Source organism: Aulonocara stuartgranti (genome assembly GCF_965226115.1).
Source record: "Aulonocara stuartgranti genome assembly, chromosome: 7".
In the NCBI taxonomy this organism is placed as follows: domain Eukaryota; kingdom Metazoa; phylum Chordata; class Actinopteri; order Cichliformes; family Cichlidae; genus Aulonocara; species Aulonocara stuartgranti.
In genome coordinates this window covers 64,447,601-64,469,954 of record NC_138945.1, presented here as the reverse complement: position 1 = coordinate 64,469,954, position 22,354 = coordinate 64,447,601, and the positions used below count along the sequence as shown (strand labels likewise).

At 41.2% G+C, this 22,354-nt stretch overlaps 1 protein-coding gene across 1 annotated transcript in view; it reads right to left on the bottom strand.

Moving 5' to 3' along the window:
• Positions 1 to 22,354, bottom strand: part of mrpl23 (mitochondrial ribosomal protein L23) — a 50,422-nt gene that overhangs the window by 12,620 nt on the left and 15,448 nt on the right. Inside the window, exon 4 of the mRNA XM_082540022.1 lies at positions 16,650 to 16,723. Coding sequence (XP_082396148.1) covers positions 16,650 to 16,723 — 74 coding nt within the window. The remainder of the gene's footprint in view (positions 1 to 16,649; positions 16,724 to 22,354) is intronic.

Below are 22,354 nucleotides of genomic sequence, written 5' to 3'. Positions count from 1 at the left end.
CCGCGCCCTGAGTGTGTGCGTGCATGTATGTCAACCGTCTGCTGGACACATTTTCGCAGTGAGAGAAAGTGTTGGCAGAGAGGATTCATACTTTTGTTTGAAATGTATACATCGCACCACAGCAGAGGCAAACCCCAGTCTCATCCATCTCCTGGCGCTGAGCTACAATGATCTGTCCTGGGTGTCTGTCTGACTTTCTGTGTATCTGAGTGAGAGAGGGAGTGTGTGTATGACTGCATATTGAGTGATTTATGGTGATGACCCAGTCCTGGCCAAAAAGGACAAAAGTGGAGAAAGAGGCAATATTATTATGTGTATTTCTCTTCCACATTTGTTCCTCTAAGGCTTTTATTTCTGGTACTCGTTTTGTTCCTAGATGACAAACTGAAGGAGGCGTATTTTCCCTCTCCCTACATCTTTGCCATCTTCAACGTGCTCCCAGTTGACTCAAGCTGCCATCCAGGAATATTGGGAAGCGATCCCGTACTGCCATGCAATGTAAACATACTCCTCTTACGCACATGAACAATCCATTACAACACAGTTTTCCTCTCAATGGGGAAAAGAAAGAAATGGGTGGTGGGGGGGTAAATGTTGTCATTGACTCATTACCACACCGTTTCACTTTTCCCATCTGTAGGTACATGTATACTTCTTTATTAAGCTCTAATTCAGTGCCTTGTTTTGCCCCAGGAAATGTGCATTTAGACTGTCAGTCTGGCCAGTGTCACATTTCGGGACCACTGTCAGAGATTTAACCAGTTGGTGGGGGCAGCTGTCAAATTAGGAAAACAACTGGTGTGAACATGTTTTCTTAACCGCTACATTGAGGAGGAACTGAACTGCTTGCATGTAGTTCGTGTAAGCCTCCCAGGCAACACTGTACTCGAGTGAAATGACCCCATCTGAAACCTGAGTTTGTTGAATCCATATGTGTGCTCGTACACATACACAAAGTCATGCACACGACCTAAGTAACCCTCTTTGCTGACCCCAGAGATGGGAAAACAGAAGACTAGGCGAGAGACAAAAAGAAACTCATAAAGGACAATTATTCAGTTCGATCGACCTTTCCCACTGATCTATGACAAACTGAGCATGCAGTCATAGCTTAAAAACAGCTCTAAGAATTTTTTTTGTTTTTAAAATTGACTCCTTATGGGTGCATTATTAAAACAGTTGGAGTAAGTGTCCTGTAAGAAGAGGGGGAGAAAAAAACTAAAATTAATTCAAGAAAAAACGATGGCTGTTATATTTAACTATAAAATATGAAAGTCACAGTTGCTCTGGGTGGATATGTTCAAGTGTCTGATGAAAACAGGAAAGTGCCAGGTCAGTAAAGTGACACTTTACCAGCCTGGAGCTGAATAGAACATTATGGCACAGTCGCACACTGAAGGCAGCGAAGGCTAATTCAACCTGCTTCTCTGGACTGTGACCAGACTTCATGATGTGAAAGATGATATATTAAGATCTAGATCCCGCTGACTGCTAAGGATAGAATAAGAACTATTCCAAGACTAATAATAATAATAATAATAATAATAAAAAAGAGGTTTGATTACTAAACTCCATTGAGGTAAGTTTGATTTCATTTTCCAATATCACAAATCCACAAAATAGCCTTTTTCATATCACATTTTATGTCCTCTGAAATGAAAGAAGCATGGAGCAACATTTTATTACTTTAAAGACTGTTTAACAGCTGTAAAACTACTCTCCAGGTCAAATAGTGACTTCCATTCAGATAATCTCAATAAAATCCATGTGAAAAGACCTTCTAACCACTCTTTTACAGCCTGAGATCAGCATTTCTTTTGTGCTCTCTCAAAACATCAAGCACCAAGAGTTATTATGGAGCTAAATAAGTTGTGACTGCGAGGTGGGGGTCAAGTACACCAACTTCTTGGATGACCACACTTGACCGAGTTAAAGAAAAAGGAGTTCTTCAGGTGGTTATACAGCCTCAGAGGGCTTTAAATGGTCTGAAAATCGAAACTGAGCCATTAACGCCAGCTCTTATACACTGCCAGAAAAACAATCCCCTCATTTGATAGGGGACACAAAGATAAACCGATAAGCTACAAAATCACTTACAAGTGAAAAGAATAACATGGATCATCTAATTACAATGCTGAGAAACCCTAGACCAGGGCATGTCGCTTTTATGTTGCCATGTACCACAGATGCAATTTAATGTTGCAGCTTGTTGATATTGAGCTAATCAAAAATCAAACACATGTAGACAGATGCTAATAAAGTGAGAGAGAAATCTGGGCCATGAAGAGGCGGAGAGGTGCTGACAACACGGTGAGAGGCAGTGGCTTATGTGGCTAGAAAACAATGTGGTGATGTGAGGTAAACCACATACCATGATGAGGTAAACTGTAGCAAAGGACAGACATCTCTAATAGTTGTGTGTGTACATGTGCGCAGAAGGCGTTTAAGAGACACTATCCAAACAGGCTGACAGTGATTTTTAAGGTGGAATTTAAGAGTTGTGAGCCTGTTTTCTTTCATCTTAAATACAGCCGATATAATTCCCACTTCATAAATACAAGTGAAAAGGGGCTTTTAAACAAAATTTAGACTAAGTAAAAAAAGTATAATTGATAATAATTATAGTTTAATTTCTGACTATGGAAAAAACAAACAATACTGTCACTATTGAAATGAGATACCAGCAGAAGCATTATACTGTAGTATTAGCGACATATCCACTGCCACAGTGTTAACCACCTAAAAGTAAAGGTATACCATGACTGCTGTTTAATGATTTCTTGATATCATCAAATAATGAAACGGAAAAAATATTTTCTACTTGTGAAGTTGTATCTTTGGTAAGACTTTTCAACCAGCTGCTTAAAGTCATTGCATCAGTAATGAATAACATGCACCATTTGCTCTTCCTGTCATATGGAGTGCAGCTAGCAATGCTCGGTGGAGTCATCTGTTTACATTTGGGTTGCAGATCACCAGCTGTTAGAATCTCCTCCTTTGAAGCCTGGTTGAAGTCATTGGTGGGGTTTTTATTTTTTATTTTTTACCTCAAGTGCTTTGTTGTTTCCAGCTTTTTGAAAAGTACTCTGCTTTGTTAGAGGGAGTTGAAATAGGTCCATTTTTGCCAAATGGTCATTTGAGGCCATCACATGGCTCTTGCTTTTAGACATGCCTGGACATGTGTCCTTGGGAATGTAAATACCGTATTTCCCGGACTACAAAGCGCACCTGAATATTAGCCGCACAAGCTAAAATGTGGTGATCATGGACTTTTCCACGCTGTCAATTCCACCGGTGGAGTTGAGTATAACTTGCTTTTCGCAAGTTTATCGCCGCTCGTCATCCACGACTCCCGCTGAACGCATAGCGCTACTTTGAAGTTTGTTTTTCGCGCTACTTGTACAGCACTATGTTGCCTGGCGGATGGACATGTGACAAACATACCACTCTTGAACCCCGATACTGTGTGTCTGATCACATGCCCTTCCGCCAGGCAACGTAGTGCCGTACAACAGCGGAACAAACAAAACAAATCGTCTTACGATATGACAAAAATCATGGACAATCCATAGAAAAGCCGCACCTGACTAAAAGCCGCAGGGTTCAAAGCTTGTGCAAAAAGTAGCGGCTTATAGCCCGACAATTACGGTACCTGGAATTTACATTCTGTGCTATCATAGATATGGTAGCATGGTGGTTATCACTGTTGCCTCACATTAAGAAGGTCCAGGGTTTGAATGTGTCCGGCGCCTCCCCATGCATGTATGGGTTCTTTCCAGGTACTCTCAGCTTAGGTTAATTAGAGATTCTAGATTGCCCGTGTCTGTCTATGCATTAGCTCTGCGAAAGACTGGCAACCTGTCCTGGGTGTACCAATTTTCGCCGTGTGGTAGCTGGTATAGGTTCTAGCTGCCCTGCGACCCTGAACTTGATAAGCGGAAGACGATGGATGGATGATCGCAGATGATATGATTTGACATAGCCCTTCTCATAATAACGCTTCATACTTTTCCTATTGTTTTATATAAAAGAACAACACTGTCAGGTTGTAAAAACCAAACAAACAAAAAACCCCACACACTTAAAACGAAACTCATTTGTAATAGACCAACAGTAATGACACCAACTTGGAAAGCCTTCAAGACATCTATAGTGTTGCAAATATTTTCTTTGTGTTTGGCTGTGCCTAAATACAGTAGGTCGGTCTATAGTAGGTCAATGTGTTATCTAAGTATGTTTTCCCACGTGCACAGTATGGTTTAAATGGTTCAACTGTTAGTGTTTTAGTGCAACGTCCAAGGCAGCATCATTAGCATAAAAAGCATTTCTACTAAGATGAACAGGGGAAATCACCTGAAGTACTAGTTACAATACCTTTCAATACCAAAATCGCCAAAAAAATGTTGTCTCTCTCTTGTTGTTGTTTTCTTTAATACCACAGGTGAAAAACTACACATGGTAAATACAACTAGTGCAATAAAGGCATATTTTGGGTTATGGTGACATGACTTTTTTTTTTTTTTTTCGACAATTGGCACTGTCATTGTGAAATCAGCTATGCTCTAAGAGATAAAATGTTTGCAACAGCTAATGTAAAAATAGATACTTTAGACGTTGTGGCAATGTTAATGAGATATTCTGCAACCACCCTAACATTTTCTGTGTCTTTAACTTGTGAAAATATAATGTTATCATTCCAAATAAACAGTCTGCCACCATCATGGTATCAATTTGGGTATCAAGAATATCACAGTTCTACTGGTATATTTCTTCTACATGTAAGAAATGGCAACTTCAAACATTTCGGACATAATTCCACAGTTCATGTATAAAACACAAGATGAACAGTGCATTTTCATCTGCAATTACAGAGAGTAAATGGTCAAAGCAAACTAGGCGAGGCAGGAAAGGCAATGGAACAGGGCAGGAGAAGAGATGTAGCCAGATGATTGTAAATGGCTCCTGCTGCCTGGCTCCTGGGTGTGCCACACATTCACTCTCACTTTATCTCATTGACACACACACACACACACACGCGCGCACACACACACGCGCGCACATACACACTCTTCTGTCCAAATGTCTTGGCAATGAACAGTTCCAGGAACAGTAATATTAAGTAAGGAGAGTGGGGATGTAAAAGAAGTACGTATTAAAAGACAAATTAAATAGCACCCAGGAAAGACAGCGAAATTAAAATGATTTTGTGTGAAAACATACAAACAAAATTAAGTTAAAAAACAGATGAAGTGTAGAAACCAAGAGTACTTTGCTATGGCTTAATTTAGGGTTATGACCCTCAGCCTCCCTCCAATTACAATAACATCTCCTCCACAGCCCTGTAATGGCCAAATAACTTGGTCAGCTTTGGCAAGCAGTAGTATATGTCCTTGCGTGCCTCATTGTCAGTCCTACTAATATTATGTCCTACCTCTACTGCCTACAATGCTGACAGATACAGTTATGCACACGCAAGGATGCAAGACTGTTAAAGTCAGTGTGCCCCAGGGTGGCTGTGGTTACAATGTAGGCACTATATAAATACAGGCCATTTACCATTTACCATTTAATTCAACCATACAGAAAATGTCAAATTCATTTGTTGGATAAGAAGAGATCTAAAACCCTTGTGTATACTTGACTTTGTGGACCAGGAGTAAAGAACGTTGGTGAACATCGCCTCTAGTGTCCAACTGAAAATACTTTAAGATTTATCGCTGAAACCCTCTGACATACTAGTGTAGGACATCCAGTAATACATAAGCACATACTTCTGCCCAGAGACAAATGGAGGGCGTGAGTGAGAAAGTGCATGTGTGCACGTGCGCATGCATGATAGGTTTCATGCCTGGGCATGTCTGCTCCCAGCCTGCTACTGGAGACATTGGAGCCTGGTAACAGAGCTCTCAGGAAAATATCATCACTACCTAAATACACATCCAGCCACCCACAAAGACGTTCACATCAATCTGATCTCAAACTGGACACTCAGATGATAATAGCAGAAGTAGCAGCAACAACCGTGCGCTCACACACACACACACACACACACACACACACACACACACACACACACACACACACACACACACAAATATATCTGTCCATTATTAACAATAATGACCAACAACTGAGTTCGATTTCTTCAGTTTTTCCACCATCCTCCATCATACCTTAAAGCCATATTACGCCTAAAGTTTGCCTATCTCTACTGTTCCCCATTACAGACACGCAGAAGCATATGCATAAACAGCTGTTCACCATCATTATCCCCTGCATGTATGTCAGTCACCCCCACAACCCCCTACAATGTACCCCATTTCGATTGCCAATACTTGTAAACAACCCCACCACACACACACACCCCTTCTCAAGCATCCCTTCCACCTACTCCACACCCTCCCAGCCCTAGACCAAACTATCTAGGCTACCAAACACAAACACAGCTAGACCCTTGCACAAAAAACAACACACTCACCCCTACATGCACATGAACATAAACATCCCGGCGTTGCCCCTGCCCCCCTCCCTCACTCTGAGGAATGTGGGGACCAGCTGGTGGAGAAAAAAAAATAAAAATGAAGAAGCATACCAAAACAGGAAATACATCAGCACAGGCCTATCAGAACATGTTATCAAGCCGGTGGCAGCACCGCTGAGAACACGGGTGGCGCCGCGTGCTGATTGGCGGATCAAAGTGGCAGCTGTGTCATTACAGGTCTAGAGGTCAGGGGTAATCAAGAAAAGGTTACGAGCATGCGCGCTTGTGTATGGGTCAGTGTGTATGTCTGTGTTGCCATGGCTATCTAAATAAGGGGAAACTGGAGAGAATGTGGAAGGAAATGAGGGTGAGGAGAGAAGATGCTGCAGAGAGAGATAAAGCAAAAGTAAATAGAAAACAACAAAAGAAAAGACAGGAGACAGAGAGGCTGTAAGAGCCCTGAAGACTATTCATATAGTTCAAGTGAGCCGTTGATTTGTTGTGAGATTTGTTTGTCACACCAAATTACTATAGCACTGTGCTTTTGAGAGTTTCCATTGTGTTTTCGTGATAATAATTAAACCTGCCCTATGCAAATCCATCTACAGCACAGTCACTGCATTAACACTTAAAGCATCTAAAATGAATTGGACATAAGAGTCAAACATGTGAAGGCACAACTAAGAGCCTCCACTACGGTCAATAAAATTAAAAAGTAAAAAAGAAAAGGTTTGCGTGTGAGATTCCTAGACCCTGCTCTGCTCTCTATAATTCATGTTCTCTCTCTACTGAGCTCTTATGAAACCTGCACACACACACACACACAGCCACACACTCTCGCACAAGATTTTGCTTAGGGGTAGAATTTTCCAAATCAAGACATACAGGGAGATGGGGGGGCCTTAAAGAGAAGCCTGATTGCCAAGAAAAGCTTCTGCTTTCATAATGCTCACCACCAGCATACACACATGTCTGTGCACACATATATATGTAAACACACTAATTAGTGGATAAGCTTATGCCTTCCTTTAGATGATTTATGTGCCTACAATGCTGATAGATACAGTTATGCACACGCAAGGATGCAAGACTGTAGATAAATTGAAAATTAATTTATCGCGTTTGTTTTTAATTATTATAAAGACTTAAAAAAAAGCCTCTGTTATAGCTCAGTGCACTCTTGCGATACACTAAAAATATTAGATATATCTGACATTCTCGATTCAATCTTTCAGACGGTCGATTCCTTTATGTTTTGAATAATTGCGCAGATCTGTGCTTCATATGTAGGAATATGACAAAAGTCCTAGTGGCACTGTATATGACTCACTGTGAGCTTTTCATTTAAACCCTCAATGCCATTCTAAATAAGTGTGGACAAATCCTTGGACAAATCCGGTTTCTTATTTCAGCTGTCAATCGGAGAATTAATGGTCAACTCTCCTCAGAAAGGTGAAAAAATGAATAGCCCATTAAAAAAATAAATAAAATACAATTCTTTAAATTGAATATTTGGTAAGAAACCATGATTCAGTATAGCACCTAAGGCCTCGGTATGCGTTTAAAGTTAACTTCTGTGCTCCATGGCCTATCATAAAGGAGAAAATTCTCACAAGAATTACTGGAGGTACAAACTGAATTGAAATTGCATTTTTGATAAATCATCCCACCCAAAGGGGGAAGATGAGACCGCCTCGGGAGGGAAAAGTGCAGAAGTTAAAAATGTTAATTGGCGTGATAAGCAAGGGTGAGGCCGTACAGAGAAGGGAAGGAAGCAAAGCGGCAGACGGGCAAGGCTGTGTGAGGAAAGCCTGTGTTTGCGTGACAAGGTGAAAAGGAGGAAGAGGGAGGGAAGGTGAATGGGAGCTATCATGATCCAAATAGTTGAAAATAATAAAATTCCACACAGATAAGCAATATTTCCCTCAGCTTCACTGCCTGATTCAGCACCTCCAGTCCCATAGAACAGGGCTTCACTCAGAGTGGAGAACAGGAGGGGAGGGGCTGGGGGTCAGAGGGGTTTGCAGCAACCCATCCTGTACCCCCCCTCCATCACCACCCTTTATCCTAGCCAGATACACACAGTTGCACATATATGCACAACCATACTGTGTCTATTATTAAGCAACAAGGAGTCAATAACAGATACAAGAAAAAAGGGAGACTAGTAAGAGAAGCTATACAGCAAAACGTTGCCATCTAGTGTCAGTCAAACAGAGAAGAGAGCCATACTTGGCCATAGCTTCCTTCACATAATCGCTCTGAATACAGCTGTTTTTCCTCTTCTCTTCTTGTTCCTTTTTTTCCAGCTGTGTCACAACTCCTCCATAGTTGCTACTCAGTCTAACTCAGTTTGTTTGTGTCTCTCCCTGCGCTTTTTCACTTTGAGAGATGCCTTCCATGTGGATTGAGCGGGGTGGAGAACGCGACTGAAAGAAACATGGGAAATGAGCAATTTCGATTTCAAGGAAGCTACCACTTACTCTACAAGTGCTGGTCCAACCCCGTATCTTGTTTTGTTCTGTGGTCGTCGGGTCAGGACAGTGTTTTGGGGGACAGAGTGAATGTGACTGGGGCATGTGGTTTGCTCCAATGCTGTCAGCGACTGGGGCCAAGGAGAGAAACTTTGACAGCTTATTTACTACTTTAAAGAGATCTTGGCCAGCAGCCACATAAACAATAGTAGAGACCTTTCACCTGTTAAATGAGATGACTGTATGGGTTAAAGATATCTGCCTTTAACTTTTACAAAAATGTGCATGTGTGTAAGTGAATCTTTCAGATGGAAAATTACACTGACACTACTATGCTAACAGTGAAATCACTGGCTTATGTGTAAACAAAACAAGCTGCTCATTTCATGACGACTAAAGGCCGGCATCGTGAGAATACCTTGTACCATCTGTGTTCCTGCTCTCCCTTCTGCTGCAAAGTTTTTGCTCATCACCTACTTTCACTACTCTCAGCCTTATGCAGACCATCTCTGACTGTATGAAGTGAGCTTTTGTCTACAGATAAAACTCTGAGCTTGAGTGGGATTTGCACAATCATACCCAACAAAAACATGAACTTACATCAACACTTAGATCCTGCCAGTGAGTCTGGATGACTGTTAATGCACATGGATATGCCATCTTTGATTCTATCAGGTTACAATGACTGGAAAACAGCAGAGACTGGCTAGACCACTCCATGACCTTAATGTGCATTTTCTTTAGCCACTCCTTTGTTCTCTTAGCAATATTGCTTTGGGTCATTGTCATGCTGGAAGACCCATCCGCAATCTCACTTCCGTGTTCTGGCTGAGAGGAAGTACTCATCCACGATTTTATGGTACATGCCCCTTCCATTGAGCCCTCAGTGCAGTGTACACTTAACAGGAAAACAACCCAAAGCATAATGTTTCCATGTCCGTGCTTGATTGTAGGGATGGTCTTCTTTGCGTCATACTCAGCATTTCTCTTTCTCCAAACACAGCAGGTCAAGTTGATGCCAGACAGCTTGATTTTGGTTACATCTGACCACATTACTTTCCCCTAAGCCTTCTGTAAATAATTTAGATGTTCCCTGGCAAACTTAAGATGGGCCTGTACATGTGCCTTCTTGAGCAGGAGGACACTGTGGGTGATGCAATTCTTCAAACCATTATGACATAGTGTGCTAAGAAATGGTGTTCTTAGAGACTGTGGTCCCAACTGCCTTCAGTTCATTTAATAATTCTTTCTGTGCAGTGTTGAGCTGATCCGTACCTTCCTGTAATCATTCTCACCAGAAACGGCCCTAACCAATCTGGCGCCCTAGGCAAGATTTTAGGTGGCGCCCCCCCTACATCAGCAGTGTAGTGTAATGTTGTAACAAATAATATTTCTATTAAATAAGCTTTACTTTGCATTTTAATTAACGTGGGATTATTTTTTGTATTTAGAAATAATAGTACCAACTTTTTTTTTTTTTTCAACATTTGTGGCACTGGCGTGGCGCCCCCTGATGGACGGCGCCCTTAGCATTTGCCTATACGGCCTATGCCACGGGCCGGCCCTGATTCTCACCCCACCAGGCATGATCAAGCGCAATTAATAAATAAATAAATATATATATATATATATATATATATATATATATATATATATATATATATATATATATATATATTAGGGGTGCAACGATATTCGTATCGATATTGAACCGTTCGATACAGTGCTTTCGGTTCGGTACGCATATGTATCGAACAATACAACATTTGTAATTTATTTTATCAATTTTCCTTCTGACGATGCTGTCTGTGTTGAGCGCTCAGTGAATCTGTGTTCGACTACTCCGCCTAGGCTGCACTGTCCAGCGCAGATCCACTGAGCGCTCAACACAGACAGCATAGTCAGAAGGAAGAGCGCAGGGCAAGCTAGCGAGACAGAAGTTAAGCTCTCCTTGCAACAGGCAAATTGAACCTCATTCAGATCTGGCGTTTGGAATTATTTTGGTTTTCATGTGACGTATGACCCTGAAGGTAAGCGCGTCATGGACTAAAGTAAAACAGTATGTTGGATGTGCCATGCAATGCTCAATTACATTGGTGGGAGCTAGTGTGTTAGCGCAGTTAGCTCGTTAACGTGTTGACACCGTCCAGCCCCACGCACGGGGCGATCCGCGGTAGCTCGTTAACGGAGATTTGCCGTGTTGTGGCGTTAACGTCATTTCAACGAGATTAACCTGAAAGCACTAGTGGGAACACAATGAATATGACTGCACATTTACTCTGACAGCATCCTAGTGCAAAGTGGAAGCAGACAAAAACAACAAGCACGCATGCTACAAACTTTACCCGAGTCATTTAGACAGCCGTTAGCCCATGATTCTCCTTATGTGTTTAATATGCTGCTGAGAATATAGCCCAGAAGAAGGGTATAGTATAGCTTTTATTTTGGAAAGTGACATTTCTCTGTAATAAACTCTCTTTTCCAAAGATGAGTGATTTCTCGATCAGATAGATTTATTTTTTATTACTTTTTTCAGCAACATTAAATTTAAAAACTGTATTTTTGAGTTAAAAAATATATTTATAATTTTAATAAATGACAAACTAAAAAGGCATGAACATTTTTTTGGTATCGAAAAAATATCGAACCGTGACACCAAAGTATCGAACCGAACCGTGAATTTTGTGTATCGTTGCACGCCTAATATATCAATTAAAAAGAAACTACCATAAAAATTCAAGACTGTTAATTTCTTTGTAAGTGAGCAAACTTCAAAATTCAGCATGGGATCAAAGAATTATTTCCTCTCCTGTATAAGAGATGCAATCAAACAACTATGAACATAAAAATTAATTAATTTTTTTTTCCCCAAATCTCTGTAAGCATTATACATGACTCATGTAAGTGAAATATAATAATTTGTACTTGCATTTCTTGTTAACCTCTGCCTTTGGCATCCAGGAAGAGTGAAGCAATGCAGAGAAAAGCTAAAGAACTAAAACAGTTCTCTCAAGAATTTCAACAGCAATTTCAACATTTAGCCTCAGTTGCATTTTTTTCCAGGCACTACTGTGCAGCCACGTAGCAGAGTACTTCCTGCTGTGTATCACTTGTAAGAAAGGTCAAGTGTTATTTCCCCGAAACCATCTGAAGATTTTGTGTGAAAACAACTAAATTTACAACCACTCAGTACAAATTGAAGAGAGAATAACATTTCCTAAAAAGCTGGCAAGATGCATCTTGTATGACAAGTAAGTGACTTAAAGAGTTATTCACCAAAACACTATAAATGTCACTATAATGTTAACTAAATACCAACTTTGAGGATTGTAATCTGACTCAGAGACAAAAAATATGTTTGTTAATATGGTGTTGTTATTGAAAACACTCAATAAAATCTACATCTGTTTTTTTATAAATCTCAATCAATCTGCATGTTTTCATTTCCACCCCCATAATTATCCATAAATTGACATTGACACTATTACAGACAACTGTTAACACATCATTTATAGCATCTGTACCAGTAATTCTTAACAGGTACCTGTAAACTATCACTGTAATATCCAAATCATGACCAATGCTTTAGCTACAGATGACTTATTTTAAGAAACTTCACAAAGTGATTTACAATCCAGTGGAAAGATGAATAGGAGTTAGGAAGGCAAATGCAAATCAAAAAAATGACAGCATTCATCACTAAATCACTAAACACCTCGAAACTAAATGTCTAAATAAATCTCTAAGAAACATTTTACAGAATACAATCTAGGCTGGAAAATAACAGCACAGATGAACTATTAAAATGGTTACAGTGAATTTTCTAAATGGACAAGTGAAACGCAAAATTTCAAAGAACAAGTTTCATGTTAATGCAATGCAATTGCATTTGTCCCTAACCACCAGAAACCTCACGTTAAATTTCATCGAGTGGAAAAAGTTAGCGTTCATCCTTCAGCTTCACTGCGCTAATCTTATGCTAACGTAGCTGTTTTGATAGCAATCACGTAGGACATCATTATATACAAGCAAGTCCAACTTCAGTAACCCTGCAAACGTCACTGCTGTTTAGTTTTCTCTCTTCGTTTATGTTGGAAGTGATAGCAGAGCTGTACGTTTGTATTTTTTTCAGAAATCTCTCAGTCAGAACATGCTATATCATGTTTAGGTGAAAATTAGCGAGCTAACTTCCTGCTAACTTCTAACTCCGTTGAATTTAATAAATTCTGTTTTCATGGATGCCTGGATGTTAAACTTAATTGTTACACCTGGTAAAGCAGCAACACTGATCATTTTATTAAAGATGAAAGAATTTAGACAGTTTTTAACTCTCAGTGATGCCGCAGTGTTTGTTTGACTTTGGGACCTGAAGCAGACAGAGTTTTGGACTCATTTTACTCCGCGAGGCTCCTGACTGCGGCAGCTGTAATGCTCCGGCAATTCATCAAGCGGTGTGCTTTCATAGCTTACCAAAGTCGTACTAAAACATTTTTGACAGATTTCTGCGCGCCGTGTACTACATAAAATCGGTTCGAGGTCAGTAAGCACAACCAGAATTCATACATAAGGCACACTGTCGATTTTTGAGAAAATTAAAGGATTTTAAGTGTGCCTTATAGTGTGTAAAATACGTTATACAGAAGAAAAGAATATATCGCGATATATATCATTACCACACATGCTTCAAATTATACCGTGATATGGATTTTAGGCCATATCGCCCAGCCCTACCCTGAGCACATCGGCTTGAGTTAGCCTTCAACTGGGCCAAGTGGTGCATAAAAGCAGTCTGATTTTAAACACATTAGTCCCACTGAAAGCCAGTCAGGCTTAAAAGCAATCTGATTTACTGAAGATTTGTACCGCTGTTTTTGTCACCTCACCACCAGCACCCACCACCCAGTTTCACACACATAGAGCCTCTTTCCCCTCCCCCTGATTGCTCTGCCCAGTCTCTGGACCTCCCTGTTCTGGCACGGCTCCATCATGGCCTTGGTCACCTCCCTAGCTCACCCTTAAAGCCCCTCATACTTGTACACACTTTCCCACACACAATGCACATTTCACACATGCAGAAACAGCCCCCCCCCCCAGTACTGGGGTGCCCCCTAAGCCTAAGGAAAATGGCCGTCACGGAACCCTGCAAAACGGGAGGCCTCCCCTCAACCACAAACCTAGAGTAAGGAATGAGAGAGGGGGCAAACGTATTACTGCTGCAATATTAGCTGATGTGCAGGGGGAGGAGGGGGGAGCCAAGGATGAGGGTAGTAGAACGGGGGTACCACAGTGTGAGCATCTACCCACAGAAAACTCTTCCACATGTGGAGTCAATTAGGCACAATCTTGTTTTCTACCAACTGCTGCAAAAGAAACAAGAGTTTTCTGGGCCTTTGTGTTTGAGAGTGTGTGAACGTGTGCGTACGTGTATACTTAAGAAAGTTAAGTACTATAGGAAAGGGTGAGGAGAAAGCATGTTTTTTACAAAAATCAGCCAGAGAATTTAGACAGGGTTTTGGTTTTTATATCTAGCCATTTAGCAGCAAAGAGACAGCAAATCTTCATTTCTGCATGCAGTTAAGTGTGCACGACTTGACAAACCTGCAACATGAATGTGACTAGGGAGCAAATGACACTCAAAGAAAAACATCTATCCTCTAGGGCTCATTATGCATGAATGATGCACATGTCACAGGTGTGTGTACCCAAGTGTGCGCAGTGTTCTGCATCCTCCTACCTACAATGGTGGTGCATGTCTGGTGAGACAGAAGCGTCACTACTAACTGTGCTGGGAATTCCTGCCACACACAAAATCACAAGCCACTGCCTTAGTGTTAGACAAGAGGAAGTCTCCCCTTTAAAAGATTCATGGCTGCTTCAATTATGTATCCTCTTTTTCATCCTCTTTTGTCATGTTTAGACAGTTTTCATTATTCATCCATTTCAAGATTGATGGCACCCGGTCGGGTGGGCGGTGCAGTATATACAAGTGTCTACCCCAGTGTTGATTTACCTGGGCAAGATCAAAACAGCAGTCACAAAACAAAAATTGCACAAAACTTGCTTTTCATACAGATCAAAGGGCCATTAATAAGGTGACTTTAGTGATGTTTTATTTTGCAAGTGGTGGGTGAGGGATGTACAAATACTAACAGACTTTAAGCTTTAGTGAAATGATCAAGAATACTCACGTAAAGGTCTGGAGGCAACAGCTTTCTAAGTGAACATGACTGCTCCATCCAACCATATCTCAATATTTGTTGTAAAAAGTCTCATATGAAACCAAAGAGACTGTCTTGCGCTTAACTTTTACCCCAACCCATTTTTCAAGAAGGCTGCCCGAGCGTGTGAGCCGTACGGGTGGGAGCTGTAGCTGATGTAGCTGTTCAAGGATGTTTGTGATAATACCGTAAATTTAATCTGCGATAACAACTTGCAATCCATCCTTTTGGAATGAGCTACCATCATTGATAACATGACAAAGCACAAATCAAAAGCAAGCACAAAAGTAGCATAGATCGTTTTTTTTCATTGGACATTGCAAATAAACGTATAACATGATGGCTTAACATTTTAGTCTAACAATAACTAAAGTAACTTCATCTTGTAACTCTTCAAGAGGCTGCACAACATTATCACATAATAAAACGGAAATTAAAAATTATTTCCTAACTAAAATGTTGCCACTTGGGTCAAGCTTTTTGCCCAGCTGCTTAAATCCCTCCTTGTCCACCTGATGCACCAACTGCATCAGTAATTTTCATCCACCGTCTGCTCTTCCTGTCACATGGAGCACAATCAGCGAGTGTTCCCCTGATGCTCGGTTGACTCATTTGTTTACTTCACCAGCTGCTAGTATCTCCCCCTCACATGCCATCATAGCTTCATCTACTCAATGGTGTGCTTCTGCCTCAAAAATTATTATAAGTTTGTTATTTCTACAGTTTTCTTGCATATTTTGCAAAGCCCCTTGCTTTGATTGAGGCTTGACCTCTTGCGGCCAAATGGCTTCCATACTCCTGAAGTATCTCTCCTTTCAGGTAGTAAATTTTCTTCAAAAAAATGACATGCTGCTCTCGCTCTCAGACATATCTGGCCTTGCTCTGTTTTGCGCGCTCTTCACGGTTCATGGTGTAGCTTTATAATTTAAATTACACTTATTTCAATCACGTAAACATTTATTCCAGGATTACCATGTACAGTAGGATATGGCAAAGCCCTGGTGAGGTGCACAGGAAAAAGATTCAAATTATAGATATGAGATAATATGATGCGCGTGGTTTATTCTCAAGAACAAAGGAAGAATGTCAGGTAAAGAAACTGTACTTCTCAAGCATGTGTATAAGGAAGAGTGAATTAAGGATGTAGCCTTCAAAGCCAACTGCAGGACAATGCAACATACCCATCTCAACCAACCCCAGTTCTTCCCTTAAAAAAAGCCCACAAGAAAAAAAGATTAAAGTTCAATGCCCCCAAAATGCCCCCACAGTAAGAAACACACACACACACACACACACACGAGCGCGCACACACACACACACAGCTGGCCGTCCAAGAAAAAAAAGAGAGCGTTATTGTGGTGAGGTCTCTGCCTTGCACTGTGTACTGGGTAGGAGTCTGTGAGCTATAGCTACACTACACACTAACCAGAAGAGATAGGAGTAGAAGGATAAGTGTGTGTGTTTATGTTTTCTCACCAGCTGAACGTAGGCTACTTTATAATCTGGTTGCTTAACCTTCTGGTTTAGATGATTTCTTTTCTTGTTGGACCCTGAAAAAGAGAAAGAGCAGCAGGTATTACTTTTGAAGGTAAACTAGAAAGAGAACATAGGGACAAAGTGATGATATTTATGAATATAGTGAGAGCATGACTAAGCAAAAATAACAGTATAATGTTAAAAGAAATGAATATCATTATGGCTTATCAGTTACAGACTTATAGTCTCTAGTATGGTACCAGTATTATTCTCTGTGGGCAGTGTTGCAACATTTTTAGCTGTACTACGAGTCAGTCAACAAAACGTGTAAAGCACTAATTATCTGCCCAGAAATTACAACAGTGTGCTCCATTCCTTTCTGAACAACACTAAGGAGTCTAGTGAGTGTTTTTCTTTTTTTGGTTTTTTTTTTTAAGCAAGAAGCTCTAGCTACATCAAACAACAAGGGACGAGCACAGGGTGACAAAAGCCCAGGAAGCAGTGGACTTGAGCTTAATTTGTGCTACCACAAATATGTCCATTTGCGTATGCATTTCCCTAGGGAGTGGTATGGAGAGGGGTTTTAAACAAAGCAAACGTACTCCCCATGCAGTCCTCAAAAATCCCAACTGCACGTTGCTGGACGAGGATGACAACATGTGTCAGCTGAACACTAATTGGTTGACAAGTGAGCCAGAACGGCGAAAGCAGTGACAGTGAAGTTCACCACAAAAAGGAGATGGGGGGAAAAAAAATGAGCTTTTTGTATATTTTCAGCAGCTGGCTGACTGACCAACAACAGTACAAGCAAGAGTTTCCCACAGACTAGTTTTACCACATACTTTGTACGCTGTCCCTATCGACAACAGACACTCTCTACAGGTAGATGAGCTGTCCATGGACTGCCAGGAGACTTCCAGTGCATTACCACTGCTGATCCTTAACTTCAGCATTACACAATTTCAAGTCATTGAAAGAACAAAATAATTTTATGTGTTCTTTCAATTTCTCTGGATGGATCTTTGCTATAATTAATTATTTAAATTAATTAAATAATTTCCCCCAGGGATCAATAAAGTATTCTGATTCTGATTCTATCCAAAGGTTCCCTTTCTGGAATCTTGGCTTCAGATAAACTAAAGTGGTTTGTCTGAACTTTGAAAACGAGGTGAAAGTGAACTATTGCAAAAAACGAACAAAGGGTTATCTTCTCTTCATAGTGGCTAAAAGCCAAAGTTATAATTGAAAATGTGTGGAAAAGGACAAACCAATCTTGTTTACCATGTAGTGCTGGTTAACCTCTTTCACAACTGCAGGTGATGATGACATCATCCTCATTCCTTTCAGACCTCTCTGGGTTTGAAAGTCAGGGAACCGGGTAACTGCTGAGTGCGTGCATGTGTAGGGATACCACATGTGTGTGGAGGCAGGCTAGGGACTTAACTTCAAATAAATCAAAGAGATTTTTTGAGGCCCTAGATACAGGTATACACATCTTTACATTACAACAAAAACTACAATGATGACGGATACTAACCAGCGCATCAAATGGTCCATCTCTCCCATAGAACTCTAATCTCAATAAGACCCCAGTGGTCAAGTCAACAGGCCCTCTGAGTAACTGCCATTTCCATGGGAACAGTTTATGACATTCAAAAACAAGGGAAACATTCCCCTGTAGTGAGTCATTCGTGAGTGTGTGTCCATGCCTATGTGTGTGTGGTACGTGTAGCTAGTAATCACTAGCCGGGCAGCCCACTGCTCAGGGCTTTCCCTGAGCAGGGTTGTAAAACACACCCCACCACCACCTCCACCACGCTGGCTAAGTGGAGGCCCCTAAGTGGGTGGGAGATGAAGGTAAAAAAAAAAAGTGTGTGTGTGTGTGTGTGTGTGTGTGTGTGTGTGTGTGTGTGTGTGTGTGTGTGTGTGTGTGTATATATATGTTTGCCATTAGGTTGCTGAGGAAATCCACAGGGAAATGCTACAACCTTTGAAATAGCAAGGTACGACCCTGACCAGTTCTGTCATAAAACATCGAAAGGTCTTTGAAAACCCACAAACAAGTGCATAATACCTCGAAAAGATATAAAAGAAAGTATATTTCCCTTGGTTTCCTTTCCCAACGTATACAGACACACAGACAGACCTTTCATACAACACTCGCAAACGCAAGCACAATTCCTCCCTCTTTGAGATTGCGGTTTGGCAGCCAGCTATCACGTTACAAATCCCAGACCAGAGGAGTAACCATGGCAACTCCTTCCAAAATACCCCTGCCGCATATGGAGGGAAGAAAGGGTTGTTTTGCGCCCCTTACTCTCCTCAGCTTGCTCCCGTCTTTACACTGCAAATGGAGTGGAACGCCTGACGCAGACAGGGATACCTTCTCTGACGTACCTAAGGATAACCGGGGCCCTCAGCTAGTCTTACTTCTCTGACCGACTCTATCCCCCAAAATCTCCCTTCTTTCCTTCTTCTCAACCAAGGAGCTTTTCTCTTAGCTTCTAATGACACAACTCAAATAAACAGTTCTAATTGGTTCCTCAGACTGCAGGCTAGGCTAAGCTTGGCACCTCTCTCTGCCAGAAGTGGAGGGGTGTTCTCCTCTTGGACCTTCAGAGCTAGCAAAGAAGGGTCTTAGCATCTCTCCATCTTCAAGCAATTCAATTCTCCTTTTCCTCTGTTCTATCATGAACTTGCAGATTCCTAGAATTATACTGAGCCCCTAAAAACTTAAGCCATTAACTCACCCATAAAAAGCCAATAGGATTACTAAATCAATGATAAAACTGGTTTTGGCTCTGAAATTATCCCTGACAGGGGCGCAGGACTCAGGGATTCGAGGTTGGGATGAGGAGGGGACGAAGCAGCAAGTTTATAAGTGAATAGCATGTGTTTATGTGGAGGGAGCATGGGGTGTCCTGGGACAGCTGGAGTGCTGCAGCAGCAGATCGTCAGATAAGCAGCTGTGTGTGTTAAGGAGAAAGGAGAGCCAGGCACGCTAACCACCACCGCAACTAGCCGCTGGAAAACACTCCCGCTGCTGCATGTCAGTGGAAGGCCGTCTACATTGTAAGCTTAAATTGCTAATCACCGCTAACCACTGCTGACAGTCTCCAAAAATGAACCAATTAGACTTTATGTTTCCTAAAACCCTGCTTCTGTGAACCTCAGTGCTATATAAAAAAAACAATTAAAACAATTCTCACAATAGAGAATTAGAATTATCATGGGGGAAAAGAAGAGTAACAATATAACCTCATGATTACAAATAATTTCCAGTAAAACCAGCACAAGTCAGAAACAGTTTTAAAAGATTTATATTATGGTTTTTAGCTCCTTTGAAAAGTTTTGCAAACTCTTGAGGCTTTTATTGTGAATTAAATAAAAAAAATAAATTAAACAAAAATGAATCGCTGCCAAGTTAAATTTTTAGACGTTTGATAAATTATTTAAAGAAATGTAGACGTGTTTAAATACTTTATAGAAATATTTTTTGCCTACCCTGTAGGACGTAATGAGCTAGTAACATCATGTCACAAGTACCAGCATGTCACAAGTCTGCTATGAATATGCTCAGTTATTTGAGCAATTTGGGTGGGGGGGGTAATCTCTGAAGAATAACTTCCAGTGAACATCAAAGTACCGTATTTCCCAGACTACAAAGCGCACCTGAATATTAGCCGCACAAGCTAAAATCAGGGGAAAATCCTGTTTTGTACATACATTAGCCGCACCTGACTAAAAGCCGCAGGTGTTTCAATGTTGACTTATCATATGTAAGAGAATATGCACATAGGGAATTGTCAGGAAAGAGATGGCTGTTTGGAGACACACCCCTTTTATTAATATTTTGAAAAACAAGTTATGGGTACACATTTGCATAACTTTTTAGGTATATGTACAAGTAGCGGTAATTACAAGTACGAAACATGTACTGTGCTTCATAAATGAGTAACAAATGTAGTACATAACAATAACCTGCAGCACACCAGAAAAATAGATCCGGACTACCTTTTAGGCTCAGGTGCAGTGACACGGCTTTAACAAGAAGAAAAGTCAGTCATTCACCACCATCTTTCTGCGCACTAAAACCACCAAAGTCCTCTTCTCCAGTGTCGGATACGAACAGGCTCAGGATGGCTACGTCTACACTCTCAGCTCCTTTCCTTTGTTGTCACTTTCAAAACCAAAGAAATCCTCATTGTCAGTGTCAGAGTCGAACACCCTCAGAAGGGCCGTGGCAGAGTCCTCCTCTCCATCATGCAGCAGTCCAGCCCTTCGAAATCCGTTGGTGATCATGGATGTTTTCACACTTTTCCACGCTGTCAGATTCCACCGGTGGAGTTGAGCATAACTTGCTTTTCGCAAGTTTATCGCCGCTCGTCATCCACGACTCCCACTGAACGCATAGCGCTACTTTGAAGTTTGTTTTTCGCGCTACTTGTACGGCACTATTTTGTCTGGCGGATGGACATGTGACCAACATACCACTCTTGAACCCCGATACTGTGTGTCTGATCACATGCCCTTCCGCCAGGCAACGTAGTGCCGTACAACAGCGGAACAAACAAAACAAATCGTCTTACGATATGACAAAAATCATGGACAATCCATAGAAAAGCCGCACCTGACTAAAAGCCGCAGGGTTCAAAGCTTGTGCAAAAAGTAGCGGCTTATAGCCCGACAATTACGGTATATGTTTTTGAAATGCTTGTCCCTATTAAAAATTATGAAATTACATTTACATAATTTAATTAAGTAAATGCATTACATTTTTAATATGGCAGTAATTTGGTATAACATTAAGCACTACACCAGATAACCAAATATGGGGCCGTACAGATAGATAGCACCAGGCAGAAAGTACACAGAAGTAGTTTTGCAAGTTTCAATCAATGCTTTGATCAAACATCCTGCTAGTTACAGACAAGACTTGTTTATACATTGCAAGCAACACTGAAAACATAAGAACTCAATGGGAAAAATCATGTTGATATCTACACTGATATGGACTGGGTAATGTGTTAGGAACAAAAGACAAGTGAATAGTTTAATGAAAATCATCAACCTAGAGAGGGTTGAATTCAAAGACACCACAAAAATCCAAATAAATAAAATGCCGTGGGCGTCTCCATTTTGCCGAAATTTCAGTGCAACAAGTCAAAATGCTTCACAGGAATTTGTGTGGCCCCAAGTGCTTTTATGCATGCCTGACAACATCAGAGCATGCTGCTAATGAGACGACGGGTGCTGTCCTGGGATCTGGCCCAGGGCATCACTGAGCAGTTACACAGTCTAAAGTGCAACATGGTAGCGTCAGTGCCTGTCTACTTTCCCTATATGGGACCGGGCATTGTCATGCACCAAGAGGAACCCAAGACCCACTGCACCAGTGTAGAGTCTGACAATAGTTCCAAGGATTTCATCCTGATACCTACTGGCAGTCTGGGTGCTGTTGGCTACCCTGTAGGGTTCTGTGCATGCCTCCATGGATATGCCTCTCCACCACCAAATCGGTTACGGTGAACAACATTAGTGGCAGGCATTCTCCACAGCTTCTGCAGACCCTTTCACATCTGTCACATGTGCTCAGGGTGAATCTGCTCTGTGAAAAGAACAGGGCGCCAGTGGTAGACCTATCAGTTCTGGTATTGTATGTTCAATGCCAATCGAGCTCTACAGTGCTGGACAGTGAGCACACG